The sequence below is a fragment of the Neoarius graeffei genome, chromosome 4, assembly GCF_027579695.1.
Source record: "Neoarius graeffei isolate fNeoGra1 chromosome 4, fNeoGra1.pri, whole genome shotgun sequence".
In the NCBI taxonomy this organism is placed as follows: Eukaryota; Metazoa; Chordata; class Actinopteri; order Siluriformes; family Ariidae; genus Neoarius; species Neoarius graeffei.
In genome coordinates, this window is record NC_083572.1 from 76734121 (window position 1) to 76754745 (window position 20625).

A 20625-nucleotide genomic window follows, 5' to 3' on the forward strand; every position below is an offset into this window, starting at 1 on the left:
GGGATATACGTTGATATCAGTTGGTCCAGGCAAATGGCGAGAGAAATTAGCCTCTCTAGGGAAAGGCCGTTGTCCTTGCATGCCATCTCTGCTAGTATGTCAGGGTTCAGACGGTTGCAAAATGTTACTAATAACGCCGGCTCATTCCAACCCCTCCCAGCTGCCAGAGTGCGGAATTCCAAGGCATAGTCCGATACTGAGCGATTACCCTGAAGTAAACAGGTGAGCGATTCCCCTTGAGAGCAACCCTCATTGGTGTGATTGAAAACAGTGTTAAATTCTTTAATAAAATCATTGTAAATGTTGAACTGGGCAATGTGCCAAACTACGGTAGCCCAGTCTAAAGCCTTGCCTGTAAGGTGAGAAATAACAAAGGAGATGCGAGCCTTGTCTGAGCTCTGGGGGGAATTCGCAAAAAATATAGAATGTTGTAACAAAAACCCCTTACACTGATTCGGTAAACCATCAAATTTATCTGGCTTGCTGACAACAAACAAACAGGTACCTGCCATGGGGGGAGCAGCCTGGTTAGTGACCCTGGGCGCGCTGGGGAGGCTGAGTCATTGGAGTTGAGTTGTGATTTCCTTCATGCTTCCGGCGATCTGTACAAACTCTTTTTGCTGCTCACCCTGCTGCTGAGTAAGATATCTGGATGGACTGGGTCACCGAGTCGAAACGCTGCTGATGTTGTCCAAGCATCTGTCCTTAACTGCTAAGCACCACCTGTAGCTCAGTGTAATCCACTGTCTGCATGTCGGCACAGTATTCTGTAATGCAGCAATGACAGACCAGACGCTCGTGGATTAAGAACAAACTCAGGGTTTTAATAGACACAGTGAGAGAAGGCAATGTACAATAACCAGGCCAGGTCAATACTGGGAAATCCAACTGAGTAATGAGGGCTAGACAAATCATGGTCATGAAATGGGTGAGAGTCCAAGAACCAGAAATCAGGAAAACACAGGCAGAATAAACACAAGGGCTAGGCAAATCAGAGTCGAGAAACAGGCGGAGATCAAGAAACCAGGAAGCAAGAGAAAAGAGCAAACAAACAGAAGGGCTAAGCGAAACAGGAAGAAACCGGAAGGCGAAAAGGGTCATACACGGAAATGCAACCAGATACAAACGCTCAGTAGGCTCACGAAAAATGTGGAAGCAATACTGTGCCAAGAACTAAACAAACAGAGGGGTATAAATACAGACATAAACAAAAAGGTACAGGTAATAACAAATAGAACTTGGGGGAGCTACTCCTAGGAAGTGGCTCCAGATTGGTGGATTGGGTGCACATGGTAGTGTCAGGTGCGTGAGTGGGATTGTGGGAAGTGGAGTCCAGAAGGTTAGGTGAGTCCGGGAGCGTGACACTGTTAGTGTGGCAGTCCAGTTACCTTCCAGCTGGTGTAGTGTTAGCAAAGGCCAATGCTAGTGCAGTCAAGCAGATTATTATTATTATTATTATTTTCCCTGTGTAATTTACTTAGTTGCTTTTAAAATCAACATCGACAGCTACACACAACGGAGCAACCTGGCAGCCAAAATTTTCTAAAAACCTTCCGTTTTTAACGACACAAACCTGGTGACCATATTTGTTTACAAATTGTTACGGTCATTTGCTAATGCGGAAGTTTTACATCTCCAACGTATGACATCATGTTGTCTTGACAACGTGCAATATTGTAACAATATTGCACGCTCATTCTCCATTGGGTATGGTGGTGTAATACATGGAAAATAAGCAATATGATAACAATATTGCATACTATCAATAAACCCACAAGAAGGGAATAGAATACATGTTTTTATTCCATGGAAAGCGTGTCCTGTATGTACAGCGCCCTTCACAATTTTTGGCACCCCTGGTTAAGATGTGTTAAAAGCTTAAATTAAATTCTTATTGCAGAAGCATAATCCCACACTGAAAATTGTAGAAAAATGTAACCTTTAACTCAAGTCTCATCTCATTATCTCTAGCCGCTTTATCCTCAGGTGAATTAAAAAAAATCCCTAAGAAATAATTATTTTTCATAAAATCACCTGTTCCACAATTATTGGCACCCATAACAATTCCTAGAAAATAAATGTAATTGAAGCATTTCTGTCATTTCTACTGTAGTTTATAAAGTTGATCAGAGTATCTAGGAACCTTTAATTAGTAATTCATCACATCCTGTTTCCCTGGAGTATAAATATGATGTGACACAGAGGCCTATTTCTCTTATCCACTCTTCAACATGGGAAAGACAAGAGAACACACCATTCAAGTAAGGCAGATGCATGTCGACCTTCATAAGTCAGGCAATGGCTACAAGAAAATAGCCACTCACCTACGCCTGCCCATATCTACAGTCAGAGGAATCATCAAGAAGTTTAAAACAACTGGAACAGTCGCAAACAAGCCTGGACGAGGATGCAAGTTTATCTTGCCACCACGCACAGTGAGGAGGATGGTAAGAGAAGTTAAAAGTTCTCCAAAGCTCACTGTTGGAGAACTGCATCAAAGAGTAGCATCTTGGGGTCACAAAGTCTCCATAACAACCATCAGGTGCTATCTACATGCCAACCAGCTGTCTGGGAGGCATGCACGGAAAAAGTCTTTTCTCACTTACAAGCATAAATGTAAACATCTGGAGTTTGCCAAGAGGTACTGGAACTTCAACTGGGACCGTGTGCTTTGGTCAGATGAGACCAAGACAGAGCTTTTTGGCAACAAACACTCTGGCATAACACAAAAGATGAGTATGCAGAAAAGCACCTCATGCCCACTGTAAAGTATGGGGGAGGATCGGTGATGCTGTGGGCCTGTTTCTCTTCCAAAGGCCCCAGGAACCTTGGTAGGGTGCATGGCATCATGAACTCTTTGAAATACCAGGACATTTTAAATCAAAATCTGGTGGCTTTTGCCCGAAAGCTGAAGATGGGTTGTCACTGGGTCTCTCAGCAAGATAATGACCCTAAACATGTGGCCAAATCTACACAAAAATGGTTCACCAGACACAAAATCAAGCTCCTCCCATGGCCATCTCAGTCCCCAGACCTCAACCCAATTGAAAACCTGTGGGGTGAGCTGAAGAGGAGAGTGCATAGGAGAGGACCCAGGACTCTGGATGATTTAGAGAGATTGTGCAAAGAGGAATGGTCGAATATCCCTCTCTCTGTATTCTCCCATCTTGTGAAAAGTTATAGGAGAAGATTAAGTGCTGTCTTGTTGGCAAAAGGGGCTTGTACAAAGTATTAACATCAGGGGTGCCAATAATTGTGGCACACATGATTTCATGTAAAAGAATTATTTCTTAATGTGGGATTTTTTCCCACTGAATAAATGCACTTGAATTAAAGGTTGAATTTTTCTCTTTTTTTGCATTGTTGTCCTATATTATTTTTAAAAAATGAACTTATTAGAAGCCTAAGAACACATCTTAATGAGGGGTGCCAGTAATTGTGGAGGGCACTGTATAATAATTCCCAATATTTCACTCCGATGATGTCACTTCTAGTGTTTTCCTGCTGACTAGACACACATTATCAAAATAGCAAACTGGTTCAAAATTAAAATTATTTTGACTAACTTGCATATTTTTTGTGGCTATTTCCATATAATATAAAGAACATTACACTATGGCGTGAAGATACAAAATTTATCTTCTCCTGTTGAAAATATTTTCACTCATTCACTTTGCTCACTCATGAATATATTCACCACCTGAAGACAAACTTCATGTCTGTGCAACTGTGTAATATCCTGTATACATCTAAAAAAGTAGAATATTGTGAAAAAGTTCAATATTTTCCATCAGTTATTTAAGAACATGAAAATTTAATATATTCTAGACTCATTACACATAAACTAAAATGTTTCAAGCATTTTTCTATTATAAATTTTGATAAGTATGGCCTTCAGCACAACAAAAATTAAAAGAAACATCTCAAAACAGAATATTTCATTTCAAGTTGAGTAAAAGAGTATAAATCCTGTATATCGCTCAGTCTAGTTCAGGACATGCAATCACAATCATGGGGAAGACTTCTGACTTCACAGTTGTCCAGAAGATGATCAACAACACCCTCCACAAACAGGATAAGCCACAGAACATCATCGCTGAAAAAGCTGGCTGGAAAAGGTGCATAAGCAAGAGGAATGACCGCAGCCTTGAGAGGATTGTCAAGAAAAGTCAATTCAAGAACTTGGGAGAGTATCACCATGAGTGGCCTGAGGCTTGTGTCAATGTATCAAGAGCCACTGCACACAGATATCTTCAGGAAAGGAACTAAAACTGTTGCTTTCCTAATATCAAGCCACTCCTGAACCAGAGACAATGTCAGAAGTGTGTTATCTGAGCTAAGGAGAGAAAGAACTGGACTGTTGCTCAGTGGTCCAAAGTTCTCTTTTCAGATGGAAGTAAATTTTGCATTTCATTTGGAAATCAAGGTCCTCAAGTCTGGAGGAATAGTGGAGAGGCACAGAATCCAAGGTGTTTGAAGTCCAATGTGAAGTTTCTGCAGTCTGTGATGATTTGGACTGTCATGTCATCTGTTGGTGTTGATCCACTGTGTTTTTATCAAGTCCAAAGTCAATGCAGGCATCTATCAGGAGATTTTAGAGCACTTCATGCTTCCATCTGCTGACAAGCTTTATGGAGATGGCAAGTTCCTTTTCCAGCAGGACTTAACACTTGCCCACAGTTCCAAAACTACTACCAAATTGTTTGCTGACCATGATATTACTGTGTTTTATTGGCCAACCAACTCACCTGATCTGAACCCAATAGGGAATTTATGGGGTATTGTCAAGAGGAAGATGAGAAACACCCAACCCAAAAATAGGTCACTATCAAAGCAACCTGGGCTTCAGTAATGCCTCAGCTGTGCCACAGGCTGATCACCTCCATGCCACACTGCATTGATGCAGTAATTTGGGGTAAAGGAGCCCCAACCAAGTATTAAGTGTATAAATGAACATACTAACCACTACACCATATGCCGCCTATATTCTATATTCATTACATCTCATCTCATCTCATTATCTCTAGCCGCTTTATCCTTCTACAGGGTCGCAGGCAAGCTGGAGCCTATCCCAGCTGACTACGGGCGAAAGGCGGAGTACACCCTGGACAAGTCGCCAGGTCATCACAGGGCTGACACATAGACACAGACAACCATTCACACTCACATTCACACCTACGCTCAATTTAGAGTCACCAGTTAACCTAACCTGCATGTCTTTGGACTGTGGGGGAAACCGGAGCACCCGGAGGAAACCCACGTGGACACGGGGAGAACATGCAAACTCCACACAGAAAGGCCCTCGCCGGCCCCGGGGCTCGAACCCAGGACCTTCTTGCTGTGAGGCGACAGCGCTAACCACTACACCACCGTGCCGCCCGGATATTCATTACATGTAAAGTGAAATACTTCAAGCCTTTTTTGTTTCAATTTTGATGATTACGGCTTATATCTCATGAAAATCAGAAATCCAGTATTTCAAATTATTAGAATATTTCCTAAGATCAATCAAAAAAGGATTTACAATACAGAAATGTCCAACTTCTGAAAAACAATGTCACCTCACAGCAAGAAGGTCCTGGGTTCAAGCCCAGTGGCTGACAGGGGCCCTTGTGTGTGGAATTTGCATGTTCTCCCCATGTCTGCATGGGTTTCCCCCACAGTCCAAAGACATGCAGGTTAGGCTAGCTGATAGCTCTAAGTTGACTGTAGGTGTGAATGGTTGTGTGCCTGTCAGCCCTGCGATAACCTGGCGACTTGTCCAGGGTGTACCCTGCCTCTTGCCCATAGTCAGCTGGAATAGGCTCCTGTGACCCTGCGCAAGATAAGCAGCTACAGATAATGGATGGATGGAATATATGAAAGTTTACCTTTTTGAATTAAATTATGAAAAAATAAATTTTTTCAGGATATTCTAATTTTTTTAGATTCACCTTTGTGTGATATGTATATCAAACATGTTTATTTAAAATGTATAAAAGACCACAAATTTAAAAAAAAAAACAGTATAGAAAATTCAAATAAAGAAAGCAATGATTTCTAAATTTACTGTGACTTGTACTTTATTTCATTACAAACAGTATGAACCCAAGATATTCCATGTTTTGTCTGGTCAACATAATTTCATTTGTTAATTTCCATCCATTCCTGTGTTTCAGGTCTATAAGATATTCCAAAAAAAAGTTGGGACGGGGCAATTTAGGGCTAGTAATGAGGTGAAACAATTAAATAATGATGTGATTTGAAACAGGTGATGTCACCAGGTTATTCTAATCATGATTTGGTACAAAATCAGTATCCAAGAAAAGCCTAGTCTTTGAGAAGCAAAAATGGGCCGGGACTCTCCAGTCTGTCAACAAATGCATGACAGAATAATTGAAATGTCTAAAAATGATGTTTCTCAAATAAAGATATGAAGGGATTTAGATATTGCACCCTCTATGATGTATAATATTTAACGATTCAAGGAATCTGGAGGAATTTCAGTGTGTAAAGGGCAAGGGTGCAAGCCCAAGCTGAACACCCCTGATCTCACACAGCACTGCATCCAGAACTGTCATTCATTTATAGCTGATATAAACATGTGGGCTCGGGATTACTTTGGCAAACCTTTATCAAACATTACAATCTGGCGGTATGTCCACAAATGTCAGTTAAAACTTTACTGTGCAAAAAAGGAAGCCTTATGTTAACTGTGTCCAGAAGCACATTGACCTCTCTGGGTTCGGAGGCATCCAGAATGGACCATCACACAGGGGACACGTGCATCGTGGTCATACATGAGAGCAGGTGCAGTTTTAAGGGGTGGCAAAAGGTGGCAGTTGCCACTGTAAAAATAAGTCTTGCCACCACAGTTGCCCCCCTATTTTAAAAAGATTTATTAAAACAAATTTTCTCATCTCATTATCTCTAGCCGCTTTATCCTTCTACAGGGCCGCAGGCAAGCTGGAGCCTATCCCAGCTGACTACGGGCGAAAGGCAGGGTACACCCTGGACAAGTCGCCAGGTCATCACAGGGCTGACACATAGACACAGACAACCATTCACACTCACATTCACACCTACGGTCAATTTAGAGTCACCAGTTAACCTAACCTGCATGTCTTTGGACTGTGGGGGAAACCAGAGCACCCAGAGGAAACCCACGCGGACACGGGGAGAACATGCAAACTCCGCACAGAAAGGCCCTCGCCGGCCCCGGGGCTCGAACCCAGGACCTTCTTGCTGTGAGGCGACAGCGCTAACCACTACACCACCGTGCCGCCTAAAACACATTTTTGAAATTCAATAATCTATCTACAGAGATACTAAGCCCTCATCTTATCTCTACCTACCGTTATTTACGTTATTTCACACCCCACCCCCGGAATTTTGAAATGGTTTCACCCAGAGAGAGACATTCTTCTGTTTCTTTTAGTTTTATGGAAATCGAGGATGAACACATCTGTACAAGTTTGAAGTCTTCAGTAAAGATCCACAATCTAAACAGTTCGCTATCCGTCTATTTTTTGATACATCACTAGGACAGAATAGTTCCATTCATTGCTTGGGAATGTACTTTCAGAAAAGATGGTTTAGATGGTTGAATCAGTTTTCCTTGATGGTACAATAGCTCAATACATATTTGACCAGATGACTTGTGAGTCTTTCTTGAGCGTAAGTAAAAATTATTTCTACGATTTGCATAAAGTGCTGCATCGACAATCTATGCCCCTGCTTTGCCACCCAAAAGAAAAATCTCTGGAGCTGCCACTGCATGACAGTATTCTGGTATATCTTTTTTTTTTGTAAGGAATGGATGCCATGTGTTCCAGCCCAAAGATGAAAAAGACTATCCAGACTGGGACCAGTAACACGTCCAAAAGCCAGGGTCCATCGTGGTATGGGATTGTGTCAGTGCCCTTGGCAAAAGTAACTCACAATTTTGTGATGGCAGGATTAATTTAGAAAAGTATATCAAGGATTTGAAGTGACATATTCTGCCTTCAAGACATCTTTTCCAGGAACATTTCAACAAGACAATACGAAACCACATTCTGCACACATTACAAAGACATGGCTGTGGAGGACAAGGGTGTAGTGAATTTTGAAATAAAAAAAAATATGACAATGATGACCCTGTACCCTTGTTCACCTGAAGAATGGGACAAAATAATACTTGAAATGCTTCATCATTTGGTGTCTTCAGCCCCTAAGGATCTTTTAAGTGTTGTGAGAAGGAACGGCAACCTTAAAAAGTGGTAAATGCTTTACTATGTCAACTTTTTTGAAATATGTTGCAAGAATCAAAATTGGGAAAAAAGTTTGAGAAAAAAAGCAAATTAATGAGGTAAAACATCAAATAATATGCCGTTCTAGTGTTTTAAGTAATTTCAACATACTCTCCCATTTTTTCCTGATTTGAGTTTATACGTGCAATTCAACAGAGCTGAATTGTGCAGTTTCACACTAAATTCCTCCTTTGCAAAAGATAGATGTAAAAGAGTAATAAATGAATGAACAAAGCAGGTTGGGGGGAGGCTCCCCCCCCCCCCAAAAAAAAAGCATTTATAAGTCCTATTCAACAGCTTCCTCCAAAATTCAGAAATAATGATGCAAGTGGGTGACCACTACAAGGTACAGAGACTGGAAACTAACAAACCAAGGAAGGAAGGAAGGAAGAGATGGATACAAAGCATGACATGAGAATAATTTAACTGCATACATGTATTTCCCCACAGACATGCATAATTCTCCAATACAAATACTAAACACCATAACCATCTCTATCTCAATTTTATATACTCATCAACACCTGTAATTCTGCCATTAAAGTTGAACAGAAAATAATTAACACTTCTAGGAAGATGTACCATCACCAAATGCACAATTTACTACAAACTCAACTTAAAGGAGAACACAATCTCACACCTTTAGAGGTTCTAATTTTGGATGACATCACATGGATTGAGTGAACACACATCAAGCATAAGAGCAAGTTCATTTTTAATCATCATTTTCCATCTTATCGTCCTCCATTTCAGAAAAATCTGAGCTAGTGTCTTCTTTAGCATCCATTACAAAAGGGTCTTCTCCCTGAAAATTGCATACATTTAAAATAAAAATAAAAATCACTGCATGTTACACTATCACTGCCTTATGTACAATCCCAATTCCAAAAAAAAAAAAGTTAGGACACTGTAAAACAAATAATGAAGACTTGTAAAATCATGGAAAGCCAATATTTCATTGAAAATCATATAAAGACCATGTAAATGTTGAAACAAATTTTATTGTTTTTTTTTTTTTTAAATATACGCTCGTTTTGAATTTGATGGCAACAACACATTTCAGAAAAATGGGGACGGGGCAACAAAAAGACTGTAAAAGTTGTGTAATGCTTAAAAAAAAAAGCAAAGAAAAAAAACCCTAAATTTCATTAATTGTCAAGAGGCCAGTAACATGATTGGGTATAAAAAGAGCATCGCAGAGAGGTGGAGTGTCTCAGAAGTAAAGATGGGGAGGGGTTCATCACTCTGTGAAAGGCTGCGTGGGCAAACAGTGAAACAATTTAAGAATAATGTTCCTCACTATAAAACTGCAAAGAATTTGGGGATCACATCATCTATGGTACATATCATTAAAAGATTCAGAGAATCTGGAGAAAATCTCTGCATGCAAAAGGACAAGGCTGAAAACGGACATTGGATGCCTGTGATCTTCAGGCCCTCAGGCGACACTGCATTAAAAGCAGACACGTGTCTGTAGTGGAAATCACTGTATGGACTCAGGAACACTTCAGAAAACTATCATCTGTGAAAACGGTTCATTACTGCATCCACAAATGCAAGTTAAAACCAGATATAAACAATATCCAGAAACACCGTCACCTTCTCTGGGCCCGACCTCTTTTACAATGGACTGAGGCGAAGTGGAAAATTATCCCAAGGTCTGATGAATCAAAAGTAGAAATTATTTTTCGAAATCAACACCACGTCCTCCAGGTTAAAGAGGAGAGGGACCATCCAGCTTGTTATCAGTGCGTAGTTCAAAAGCCAGCATCTGTGATGGTATGAGGGTTAGTGTATATGACATGGGTAGCTTGTACATCTGGGAAGGCATCATTAATGCTGAATGATATATGCACGTTTCAGAGCAATATGCTGCCATCCAGGCAAAATCTTTTTCAGGGAAGGCCTTCCTCCTTTCAGCAAGATAATGCCAAACCGCTTTCTGCGCATATTAAAACTGCATGGCTCTGTAGCAAAGGAGTCCAGGTGCTAAACTGGACCCCTCTCCCATTTAAAAAACATTTGACACATTATGAAGCACAAAATACAACAAAGTAGACCCTGAACTGTTGAGCAGCTGAAATTGTATATCAGGCAAGAATGAGACAGCATTTTCAAAACTACAGCAACTGGTCTCCTCAGTTCCCAAAGTGTTGTTAAAAAGAAAGCACAACTTTATTCATCACACACTTGTGAAATTCCTCTCTGCATTTAACCCATCCGAAGCAGTGAAAACACACATGCACACACATACATACCCAGAGCAGTGGGCAGGCATGCCAACAGTGCCTGGGGAGCAGTTGGGAGTTAGGTGCCTTGCTCAAGGGCACCTCAGCCCAAGGCCGTCCCATAACCTAACTGCATGTCTTTGAACTGTGGGGGAAATCAACACAAACACGGGGAGAACATGCAAACTCCGCACAGAAAGGCCCTCGCCGGTCACTGGGCTCGAACCCAGAACCTTCTTACTGTGTGGCAACCGTGCTAACCACTTACACCACCGTGCTGTCCCAAGTAAAGGTGATGCAACACCATGGTAAACACGCCCCTGTCCCAACTTTTTTAAACTTGTTTTTGAAATCAAATTCAAAAATGGAGCATACATTTTTCAAAAATCAATAAAATTCCTCAGTTTCAACATTTGATATGTTGCCTTTGTACCATTTTAAATATAGGGTTTCCATGACTTGCAAATTCATGCAAGTTATCATTATCGCATTCTGTTTTTATTTATTAGTTTACACAGCATCCCAACTTTTTTGGAATTGTGGTTGTATAACATGGCAAGCATTTATGACCTCATGAGCATAATTCACAGTTACCTTAATGTATTTCTCATAGCGACTTTTAACACTGTCATTATTTATTATGGCTTTTGCCGTCAGCACACTCTCCCGTTTCAGCTGCTCTTTGTACACCTTTAGAGGACACAAAAAAGCCACAATTTGATACAAAATTGATAAAAACAGATGGCACGGTTGCCATTAAATATTTACAGCACAACCCATAGCTGAAGTACCACTTTGGATTTTAGGTGTAGAGGGGAATGGCGATGCTGCTGGACAGAAGTGGAGACAGCAGGAATGTAAATGTTGCAGGCCATACAGTGCACCACCTCTATCTTCCTCATGTAGTCATCCTCAGTCACCCCTGTACAGCATGAATAAGATTTGGGACTCCATCAGAGCACCATTCATTTATATGTAAGGCCTAAAACACAAGGGGATGTGCTGTTTTAGGAAAATAATAAAACAACCGGGTGGTATAATGTGACCATTATGACCCATTGTGGTATTCATCAATAATAGCACATTCCAAAGTGTTTATTCCCCTTTCACCATCACAAATTATCGATTAATTGTTTTTATTAAAAGAAAGGCATTGCATGCTTTTAACACAGGGATGGGCAACTTGCATGATAAAGAGGGCCACAATTTTTCATCACCATCAGAGGGCCACATGACCACGCACTTCAACTAATCAGATATGGGAGAAGTTACAAAAGAATTTTAAATAAGAACAAAATATTTATATATTCTTATGTCTGTATGTTTATTGAACCAACATACATTTATTTAATGTTTTCCACACTGAAATGCATTTTTAACATAATGCTCGTCTTGTTAAACGACAAACAAGTTTGTTTTAAAAGAAACAAAGTGCAAAAGGGCTCACATTCAATGAGGCACAAAAAAAAAAAAAAAAAAAAAAAAAAACAGCGGCCCAACATTAAGTGCAACTTAATGAGATACTTGTGGTTTTGCCTGCTGGCACACAATAGACTGGATATCAATGTCAATCTTTGTGCATCCAATCCGCATCAAATGAAAAAGAGTATCATCCGTGAGTCTGTTCCTCTCTTTTGACTTAATGTGCTTCATTGTTGAAAAGCTGCTCTCACAAATGTAAGTGCTCCCAAACATGCTGGCCATTGACAGAGCAAAATCTCTGAGGAGTGGAAAACGTGCCTTTGGTAGCAGTCTCCAAAATGAAATTCCCCCCTCATTGCGCTTTGCTTGAAAATACGGATCTGACTGCAACTCGCAGAGTTCGAGCTGCAGTTCTGATGGTTGCTCGCTGACAGCAGCAGAGACGGGGTCCGTGAATAGCGCAATTCGTGGTTTCATCACATGAAAATCTTGGAAACGATCATTAAACTGCTCCTGCAATTTTTCGATGTCGGCCCTATACTTCTGAAGTAGTTTCTCGCACCTGGGGTTATCTTTTCGCATCTCCTCACAAGCGGGAAAGTGTGCCAAATTTGGATGATGGGAAGAAAATCCTTCTATGAACAGGTCGAGTTTACGCTGGAATGCGGTTGTGTGTGCATACCACCCACGTGCAATGAACCGGTGCTACAGGTGCTCTAGCCCCTGCCCCTTTTCTGTTTGCTGTCCAAAGTGCCCTTTTCATAGGGACTGTTTTGTTGTTTTTTAATATTTGTAAAAGATAAGTTAGCTCCAACATCAATATTCTCTACAATTTGACAATAATATATGAAATTATAGATTTATAAAATAACGTTTTTCTATGTAAATGCGGGCATCAATCCGTGACGTCATGCATTCAGTGAGCCTCCGTGCAGAAAGCGCATGCAGGCGGTTGACAGTGGGAGACAGTGCGAGGAACGGCATGGTAAGGTCACACTGAAAGTCTCCTTTCATTTCTTATCTGAACATGCAATATTGTGCAGCTTAGAACACAACAGTAAATGCGTAGGGTTGTTTATCATTTAATGAAGCCGCCTAGGCTATATTTAAACAGTTTGCTCCATCCATTTCATTAACGTGGCAGATTCGGAAACTTTAGTTTGAACGACGGCGTTAATAACATATTCTAGCAGCTTCGAAAACTTAAGGCTGAATGACGACGTCCACAACACATTCTATCAAGACTATTATGTTATAGTAGCTTAGGTTAGTTGAGTTAAAACATAGGGAAACGTTTTCTAAATAAGTGAAAGCCTGCATTATGCAAAGATGCCAAGGAAAGAGAGGATAAAGAAGCAGAAAGAGAAGGAGCTGCAGGAGGCAGCAAAAGGCAGTGGATCTCTGTCCAGTTGGGTCAGAAAGAAAACTACAGGTCAGACTAATCTTCACTTCAGAATGAACAAGAACTATCTGACATGTCTTGTTACCAAGATCAACTATATTTTCATATTAATGCTTCAATAAATACAGTGGTAGTGAAGACAAAACTCCGCAGCCTTTGTCATGAAGAAAGGCTGTCAGACCTTCTTCTGCTGGCAATTGAGAAAGATATCCATATTGAATACAGTGTTGTCATAGACATTTTCAAGAACATGGCAAACCGAAGACTGCTGCTTTGAAGAATACTGCAGCATTTAGATGGATCTCACTCACACACACACAGAATGTTCAGTTGCAATTGAAATTTAGTTTTGAATAAAGTTAACTTGTGTGAAAAATTTGTTCCAAGTGCCCTTTTTTGAATGTTGAGCCCCTGCCCCTCCAAAGGTCTTTGCACGGCCCTGGTGCATACAGATCGCAAACAGTTTGGTCTCTCCCCTGCAAGTGTGTGTTAATGTGGTTGAGATGCGAGGTGATGTCTGTCAGAAAGGCCATGTCGCAAATAAACTGTGGGTCTGAGTTTTCTGCAGTAGGTGCTTGTATCACCACCAACACTGTTCTCCAAGAACACTGGTAGTTCAGAGCGCAGCGCAAAAAAACACTCCAGACACTTCCCTCGACTCATCCATCTGATCTCATTTGTAAATCCCCATACACGGCGTCCACTTCATCCAAAAAGGCAATGAACCTCCTGTGACAAAGGGACCTGTTCCCCCCTCTGATAAGATTTGTTACTTTGGTCACTAAATCCATAACGTGGCTAAAGTTCAGTGTCTTCACGCAGAGGGCTTCCTGGAGAGATAAAATGCATGGTATGTTGTTTTTGATATTGTTTGCATAGGACGCGCCCTCTATCGGTCAGTGTAATTACAACCGTAAAAAAAAAAAAGGCCGCGGTTAATTTTTCATCTCATCTCATTATCTCTAGCCGCTTTATCCTGTTCTACAGGGTCGCAGGCAAGCTGGAGCCTATCCCAGCTGACTACGGGCGAAAGGCGGGGTACACCCTGGACAAGTCGCCAGGTCATCACAGGGCTGACACATAGACACAGACAACCATTCACACTCACAGTCAATTTAGAGTCACCAGTTAACCTAACCTGCATGTCTTTGGACTGTGGGGGAAACCGGAGCACCCGGAGGAAACCCACGCGGACACGGGGAGAACATGCAAACTCCACACAGAAAGGCCCTCGCCGGCCACGGGGCTCGAACCCGGACCTTCTTGCTGTGAGGCGACAGCGCTAACCACTACACCACCATGCCGCCCACGGTTAATTTTTTTTCCTGATAATTAATAAAGTGATCTACGGGCCGCACTGAGTAAGGAGGCAGGCCGCCAGTTGCCCATCCCTGTTTTAACAGTTTAAACAAGTCCCCTGTCCTGAATTGGAAAACCTAACTGTTAGAAAGTATGGATAGTTGAGAATCCTTCCATTAATGCTAAATAAATACAAAAAAAACCCTTACCATATCAACATTTGGTAAACAATTTGCATTTTAAATTTTTTTAATCAATTTATTTGCCTTAGATTATGTGGAGTTTAAATGTGAATGAGCTGCTACTTTATAAAATAGCATATTAGAACAAGTACATTAATATAAACCTCATGGTACCATCACAAGAGTAGCTATTTGAGAAAATTAAAAATCAATACCTTCTGACCAAACAGATTTGTGAATTCAGCAGCTCTGTGGTATAAATGTATTAGACTCCAGAAAAAATGAACGAAGGGAAATCACTCTTGAATCTTATGGCCATTATTCCTAAATATTTGAGCACCAACACCAAAAACCTGTTACTCATATTGCTTTGCTGAAACTGCACAGTTTGGACAGAGGATTAAAAATAAATAAATAAATTGGTCCTTATGAGAGTAAGGTGCTTGCTTTCTTTTTAAATCCACACCAAGTTAAAGAAAACCTACCTTCCATGACTTTCTGGTTTGCCTTTTGGTCTGAAACGCTGCGCAACTTGCACAAAGCAGAGACTGTCTTACGAAACTTGTGCACCATACAGTCCTTGAACAAAAAGAACAGTAAATCATATACAAATGATTACTTTAAAAATTCTTTTAAAGCAGACTTACATGGAGGAAGCTAATGACCCGGTCATCAAACTTGGCCTGTCGTCGAATATAGTCAAGTGTTTCATGGTGATGTGTGCTTCCAAAGTGCTTCTCAATATCTTGGTCATCAAATGTGCGAAATTTACAAAAGGCACATGTGAAAGCTAATCTAAAGAGAAACAAACCATTTTTACATTGTGAACACTGAAATGAGAGCTTGAGGTAGCGTTAAGGCAGTACAGCACAACAAAACACATGCATGGTCACCTACTTAAGTATTGCAAAGGTTGCCAGTGGCCTTTTAGTTTTACATTTCATTTTTTAGACTGATTTTTCCATGTTTCAGATTCATGTGACGTTCCCCCCTCCCCAATTTGAAACAGCAAACTATCACAGACTCCTAGCAAAATAAGAAATTCTATCTAAAATCCTAAAGCTTTGGGGGTTGTTTGTTTTATATCTATGATGACAAATCCAAATAGATGTTCACAGGACAAACCTTGCTGGGTACTCAATAAACTAAGATCAAATCCATAACCAACTCTCAGCCAAGTTTGAGCATTTATTACCTGTGCTTGTCTCCATATTTCTCACAGTTCTTTTCTCGTCTACGTCTTCGCTTCTCTCTGACTCGAACACGCTTCTCCTCCACTGATGACAAAACACAAGGATGGGGAAAAACACTGAAATGGAATATTTTCCAAAATAAAAAGTTAAGATTAAAGGGGAATACTTAAGCAGAACATCTTGATTTGCACATGAAAACGTGCTAACTGCATTAGCATGCCTGGATGATGTAGCCTTCAGTTATTTTGTACCAAGTATTAAATAAGGGAGTACTACACTAAGGCAGTCCATTTTTTGGAAATGCAAAATTGTTCTCATGAAATTAGCCATAATGCCAGAGAAAATAGGACATACCAGCTTTTCCCTTCATGTCCTTTCCATCAGAGGAAATATGACCTTCCTTTAACAATAAATGAGTAAACAGATAAATAAATGTAAGTAGTAAATAATTTAGGAAATTCATTATATGAGTATCCTCACCTTTGCAGAATTCATTCCTGAAGATGGAAAAAATGAGAAAAAAAAGTATATTAAAAAAAAAAATCATAGAATACATTTTATATTTTTCCATTTTTGAACCAGAAGCAATATTTTTACATTTCTGCTCCAGCATAGCTGGAAACTGGTTAGAACAAAATAAAGGAACATTAACATATGGCCAATTGTCATTTGGTTGTCGGTCAGCTACTTCACAAGGGCGTTTGTTGATTGTCATCTTTAAAACCTTCCACATAAAGTGAAAGAGGTTCTCTTTGAACAGGATGCTGCTGATTACCAGCTCTTACATCAGAGCATCGTTCTACTTTGCAATGTGATCTGTTATTTGCAGAATCATAGGATTCTGCATTGGACTGCAGAACCAGTTCTTTCTACACAGACTTTCCTGCCATAATCGTATCTTTGAAAAGCTAGCTAACTAGACTTATAGCTTCCTGTCACCATGTATGCAGGAATTCATGACTTCTGGACAGGAATTTGAGTCTAATGAAAAAAATGTTTTGGTTTAGCCTATACTTTAGCCTATACTTTCTTTAAATCATACAGGAATGGGAAAATAACATTAACTGGTTAAGCACTTTTTGAAACATTTTCAGTCTGGAAAAATTAAGAGTAATTTTAATTTGTATTTTTGAAAAGGTTTCATGAAAATGTGTGGTTTTGGTTTCCATTTTTGCTCCCTGTAATGTTTCTGATCCTTGACGATTATGAATTAATCATATCTTTTACAGATTTGTTTAAGTATCCAGGAACTTGAATCCAGCACAACCACAATTATGTAGACCCACCTGCCCTGATGCTCATTTCAACCTTCTGCCTCTTTGCAAACTTGCTTGGAGGGCCTGGAGCCATCAGCATCCGCTTTGTGCCACGAGGTGTTGGCATCACCATGTTTGAATGAAAGCTCTGGAGGTTAACAGCATCTCTCGACCTGAAAATCTGATCAGATGTACATAAGCTTACATACACTCATTGTCCATTCCATCAGACTTTGCAGGGACATAACTATTGGGTTCTTAATTCCTTTTCACACCTCATTGATTCTACATTTTACAGCCCATGAGCATAAAATCTATCCAAAGCCATTATTTAAAAGAACAAATTCCTGTAACTGATTAACAGAATCAGGGAATGAAGAAAACAGTGTCTTATAGAAAAAAAAGTATTTTTATTGGAGCACTTGACAAATCTATGGTATAAAGGCTTAATGTCCAATAAAATAAACTATAAGAAGTCTAAGAGGCCATGTCCACTCATACACACATTTTGGTCAGAGGTCACAGGCAGGCTGTCTACCATCGTCAGACTCCGCATCCCTAACAACCCCACACTTGGATTATTAGGGTAGTGATCTCTCCACAACACAAATGACCCCAAAATATAAGCTATTTCTGTTAACAACCAGGACAATAGTTAAAAAGGTAATTTTACTCAAATATAAAGACCACACCAAGCTTTCAGTCCTACTCTGGTTCAACCTTCTTGAAGAACACGCTTCTTTTAATAAAAAAATAAAAAAAATAAGCTCACAGCAATTCTCAATGGAACATAATCAAGACGCATTTATCTAACCAATATCTGACAAGTTGATTCCTCTTACAAAATCACCTTTAATTTTTTTAAAAAATATTTTCATTTACTTATTTTTTCCTGAAATCATATTTATGATTTAGCCCATCAAAATAATATATAAATATAGTAGGCAATAATGTGCAATCCCCCTCTACTCCCTAAACCCCCCTGTCTTAGCTGCTCCCATCACTTAATTCAAAACCTTTAGAATAAAAACAAATGTCTTTTTTTAATCCTTTTCCCTGGATAGTTTGTTAAATCTTTGTTGTTTGGTCTCTGTCTTTCTTTTTGTCCCTTCACTTTGATAAATGTGCATGTTAAAAATAAAGAAATCCTCCAAAGAGGAGAGGCAGTAGACAAAGAATCTTGGGCAACAGGACACTAAAAATGTGCTTAGCTTCAAGAAATGGTGATTTTACCAGCAGTTCCTGCATCATTGCATTCTATTTTTGTTGGCATCATACTCACCCCTCTGCTTTTCAATCTACATATTGCAGCAGTATCTCCTCCTCTCCCACGCCAGCCAACAGGTCTAGGCTTTATGCACGGTGTGTCAAATAAAGTGGATGAACCCGAGATATCGCTGAAGGTGGTGTACTGACTGCTCTCACTGTCTGAAAATGGTGACCTGGACCTCCTAGAGGAACCTAGATAAGGCAAATGAGAGTCTAACAGCACATCATCGATCAGAGCAGCAGCTTGGGTGCCATCACAGGAACTTCCATCACATCCAACATTTGTGGCTCCAAGACCAAAGAATTCATAGGAACCATAGCTGGGGGGGGGGAGTTTGTGAAAAACAGAAGAAATAGTATTGGTCATGTAACTGCAAACTAAATGCAAAAGTTAAATAAAATAATCATCTGGATTTTAAAATGGATCATCTCACCTCATCTCAGATGATTTGGATGGGAACAGTGTAAACTGTTGCCAACTGTCACCCTTCTCTAAAGAAAACAGAAGACAAAGGGTTTTTTTATTATTATTATTATTATTATTATTATTATTATTCCTTGTGTTATGTACCTGTAAAGCAAACTTGCATGTTAGAAAGGCACTATATAAATCAAACACTTGAAAAAAAAAACAGATCTGCATAACTACAAAAGCTGGTTAGAAAGGTATTGCCATGATTACACCATTTGCTATTACTTTCTCTCAGATGATAATGTGGCCAATAGATAGATAGATAGATAGATAGATAGATAGATAGATAGATAGATAGATAGATAGATAGATAGATAGATCACACCATGTATAAAACATGTCAGTGGATCAAACTTTAAAAAAAAAACACCACAAATCCAAGATAATAATAATAATAATAATAATGACGACATCAATACATGCCAAATAAAGATCAATAGCTAAAATGGCAAAGGTAAACTTCCTGTATGTGTGCATGTGAGTAAGAAAGAGAGACAGATAAATAAAAGGACAGATGGACTTGCCTGCATCCTCAGGTGTTGACATAGATGATGCCCCATCCACATTTCTTAAAATAGTCAATTAAATATTTGGTTTTCACAATGCAACACCATTTCCACAATTGGCTTTTATTAACAAACTCAGGCAAATAACCTACTTCTGAAGAAGACCACAGGACTCTTCACATGATCTTGGAGCAATTTCAGAGATCTTTCCTATTGAATCACCAGACATCACTGTCTTTAAACCTTGGATCAAGCACATATAGATCTAAAAGGCAAAAACTTATCATTATTCTACTCAGTCTGGCTACCGAACATCCGAATCAAACATCTAGGCCAAGTTTTTACCAGGGATATATAAGAGTTGTGGATGCTGCTTAGCGAGCCAAACAGTTTTTAAAAATAAATAAAAAATAAATAAATAAATAAATAAAGCCCAATAAAGCAGAGGCATTTAAATCATCAGAGGGTATCAACAGCTAAATAAACAGTGATATTCAACACAGTCAGAAATGTAAAAGAGAAGATTTTCTTTCACTTGAAACCCACAATATACTGGTGTCTCTTCCCCAATCCAACACACCTGATTTAAATTGTTTGCAGATAACTCCAATCAGAGTGCTTTGCGTAGAGGCACAGTGCTAAAAATCTCCTCTGACTAGCAAACCAATATGGAAGGTTTAATTCATACAATCCACTAGCATCTAGCACATTAAAGTATTCTTCAGTGTGTTATTTTGGGGGAAATCCTTAAAGGTTCTATGTAGAAGCTTATAACACAGTTTTCTTTTCAGAAAGGATTTAGAGAAGTAGCACCTTTGCCTTGATCTTTTACCATTCAAAAAACTCTTTAAAACTGAAATATCTTGCTGTTAATTTAGCACAAGTATGGCCATCACTCGCTCTTGCCTTTAAAGGACATAAAAAGGGCTTTGTCCCAAATGGTACCATTAGTATTGTTTACTACAACATAAACTATTTTTAAAAAGGATCTAAATGCTAGAACAGTTTGTTTTCACACAAGGTTATTCTACAAGTTATATATTGCCTATGCGTGCTTTTCACTTGTTAAAATAAAAACTAGTCTTCTTCTTCTTCCTTGGGGTTTAATGGCAGCTGGCATCCTTTG

The 20625-nt window shown here is 39.5% G+C and overlaps 1 protein-coding gene across 3 annotated transcripts; it reads right to left on the bottom strand.

Annotated features, from left to right (window-relative positions):
* Window positions 1-666: 666 nt before the first annotated feature.
* znf326 (zinc finger protein 326) lies at window positions 667-19728 on the bottom strand. Of its 3 annotated transcripts, XM_060919735.1 has the most exons (13): window positions 19652-19728; window positions 19518-19561; window positions 18956-19013; window positions 18535-18841; window positions 17283-17433; window positions 16477-16493; window positions 16351-16396; window positions 15999-16080; window positions 15451-15598; window positions 15289-15382; window positions 11290-11420; window positions 11093-11188; window positions 8692-9075 (listed from the first exon to the last, which is right to left on the bottom strand). In XM_060919735.1, the coding sequence occupies exons 1-13, from the start codon at window positions 19726-19728 to the stop codon at window positions 8986-8988; spliced, it is 1341 nt and encodes a 446-aa protein (XP_060775718.1). In that variant the 3' UTR covers window positions 8692-8985. The 3 variants fall into 3 exon arrangements, 2 of the variants coding, with proteins under 2 accessions (XP_060775718.1, XP_060775717.1); XR_009654573.1 differs by lacking the exons at window positions 19518-19561; window positions 19652-19728 and adding an exon at window positions 667-767 and having other exon boundaries at window positions 8911-9075; window positions 18956-19008; XM_060919734.1 differs by lacking the exons at window positions 19518-19561; window positions 19652-19728 and having other exon boundaries at window positions 15289-15364; window positions 18956-19008.
* Window positions 19729-20625: the final 897 nt, after the last annotated feature.

What these genes read in the sequence shown, in the direction of transcription:
- znf326 (XM_060919735.1), bottom strand. Translation starts at nt 19,728, where the DNA reads ATGTCTGGTGATTCAATAGGAAAGATCTCTGAAATTGCTCCAAGATCA. An exon ending in TCCAAATCATCTGAGATGAG is followed by an intron (nt 18,842 to 18,955) that starts GTGAGATGATCC and finishes CCCCCCCCCCAG; the next exon opens with CTATGGTTCCTATGAATTCT. An exon ending in GTAGATTGAAAAGCAGAGGG is followed by an intron (nt 17,434 to 18,534) that starts GTGAGTATGATG and finishes ACATCTGATCAG; the next exon opens with ATTTTCAGGTCGAGAGATGC.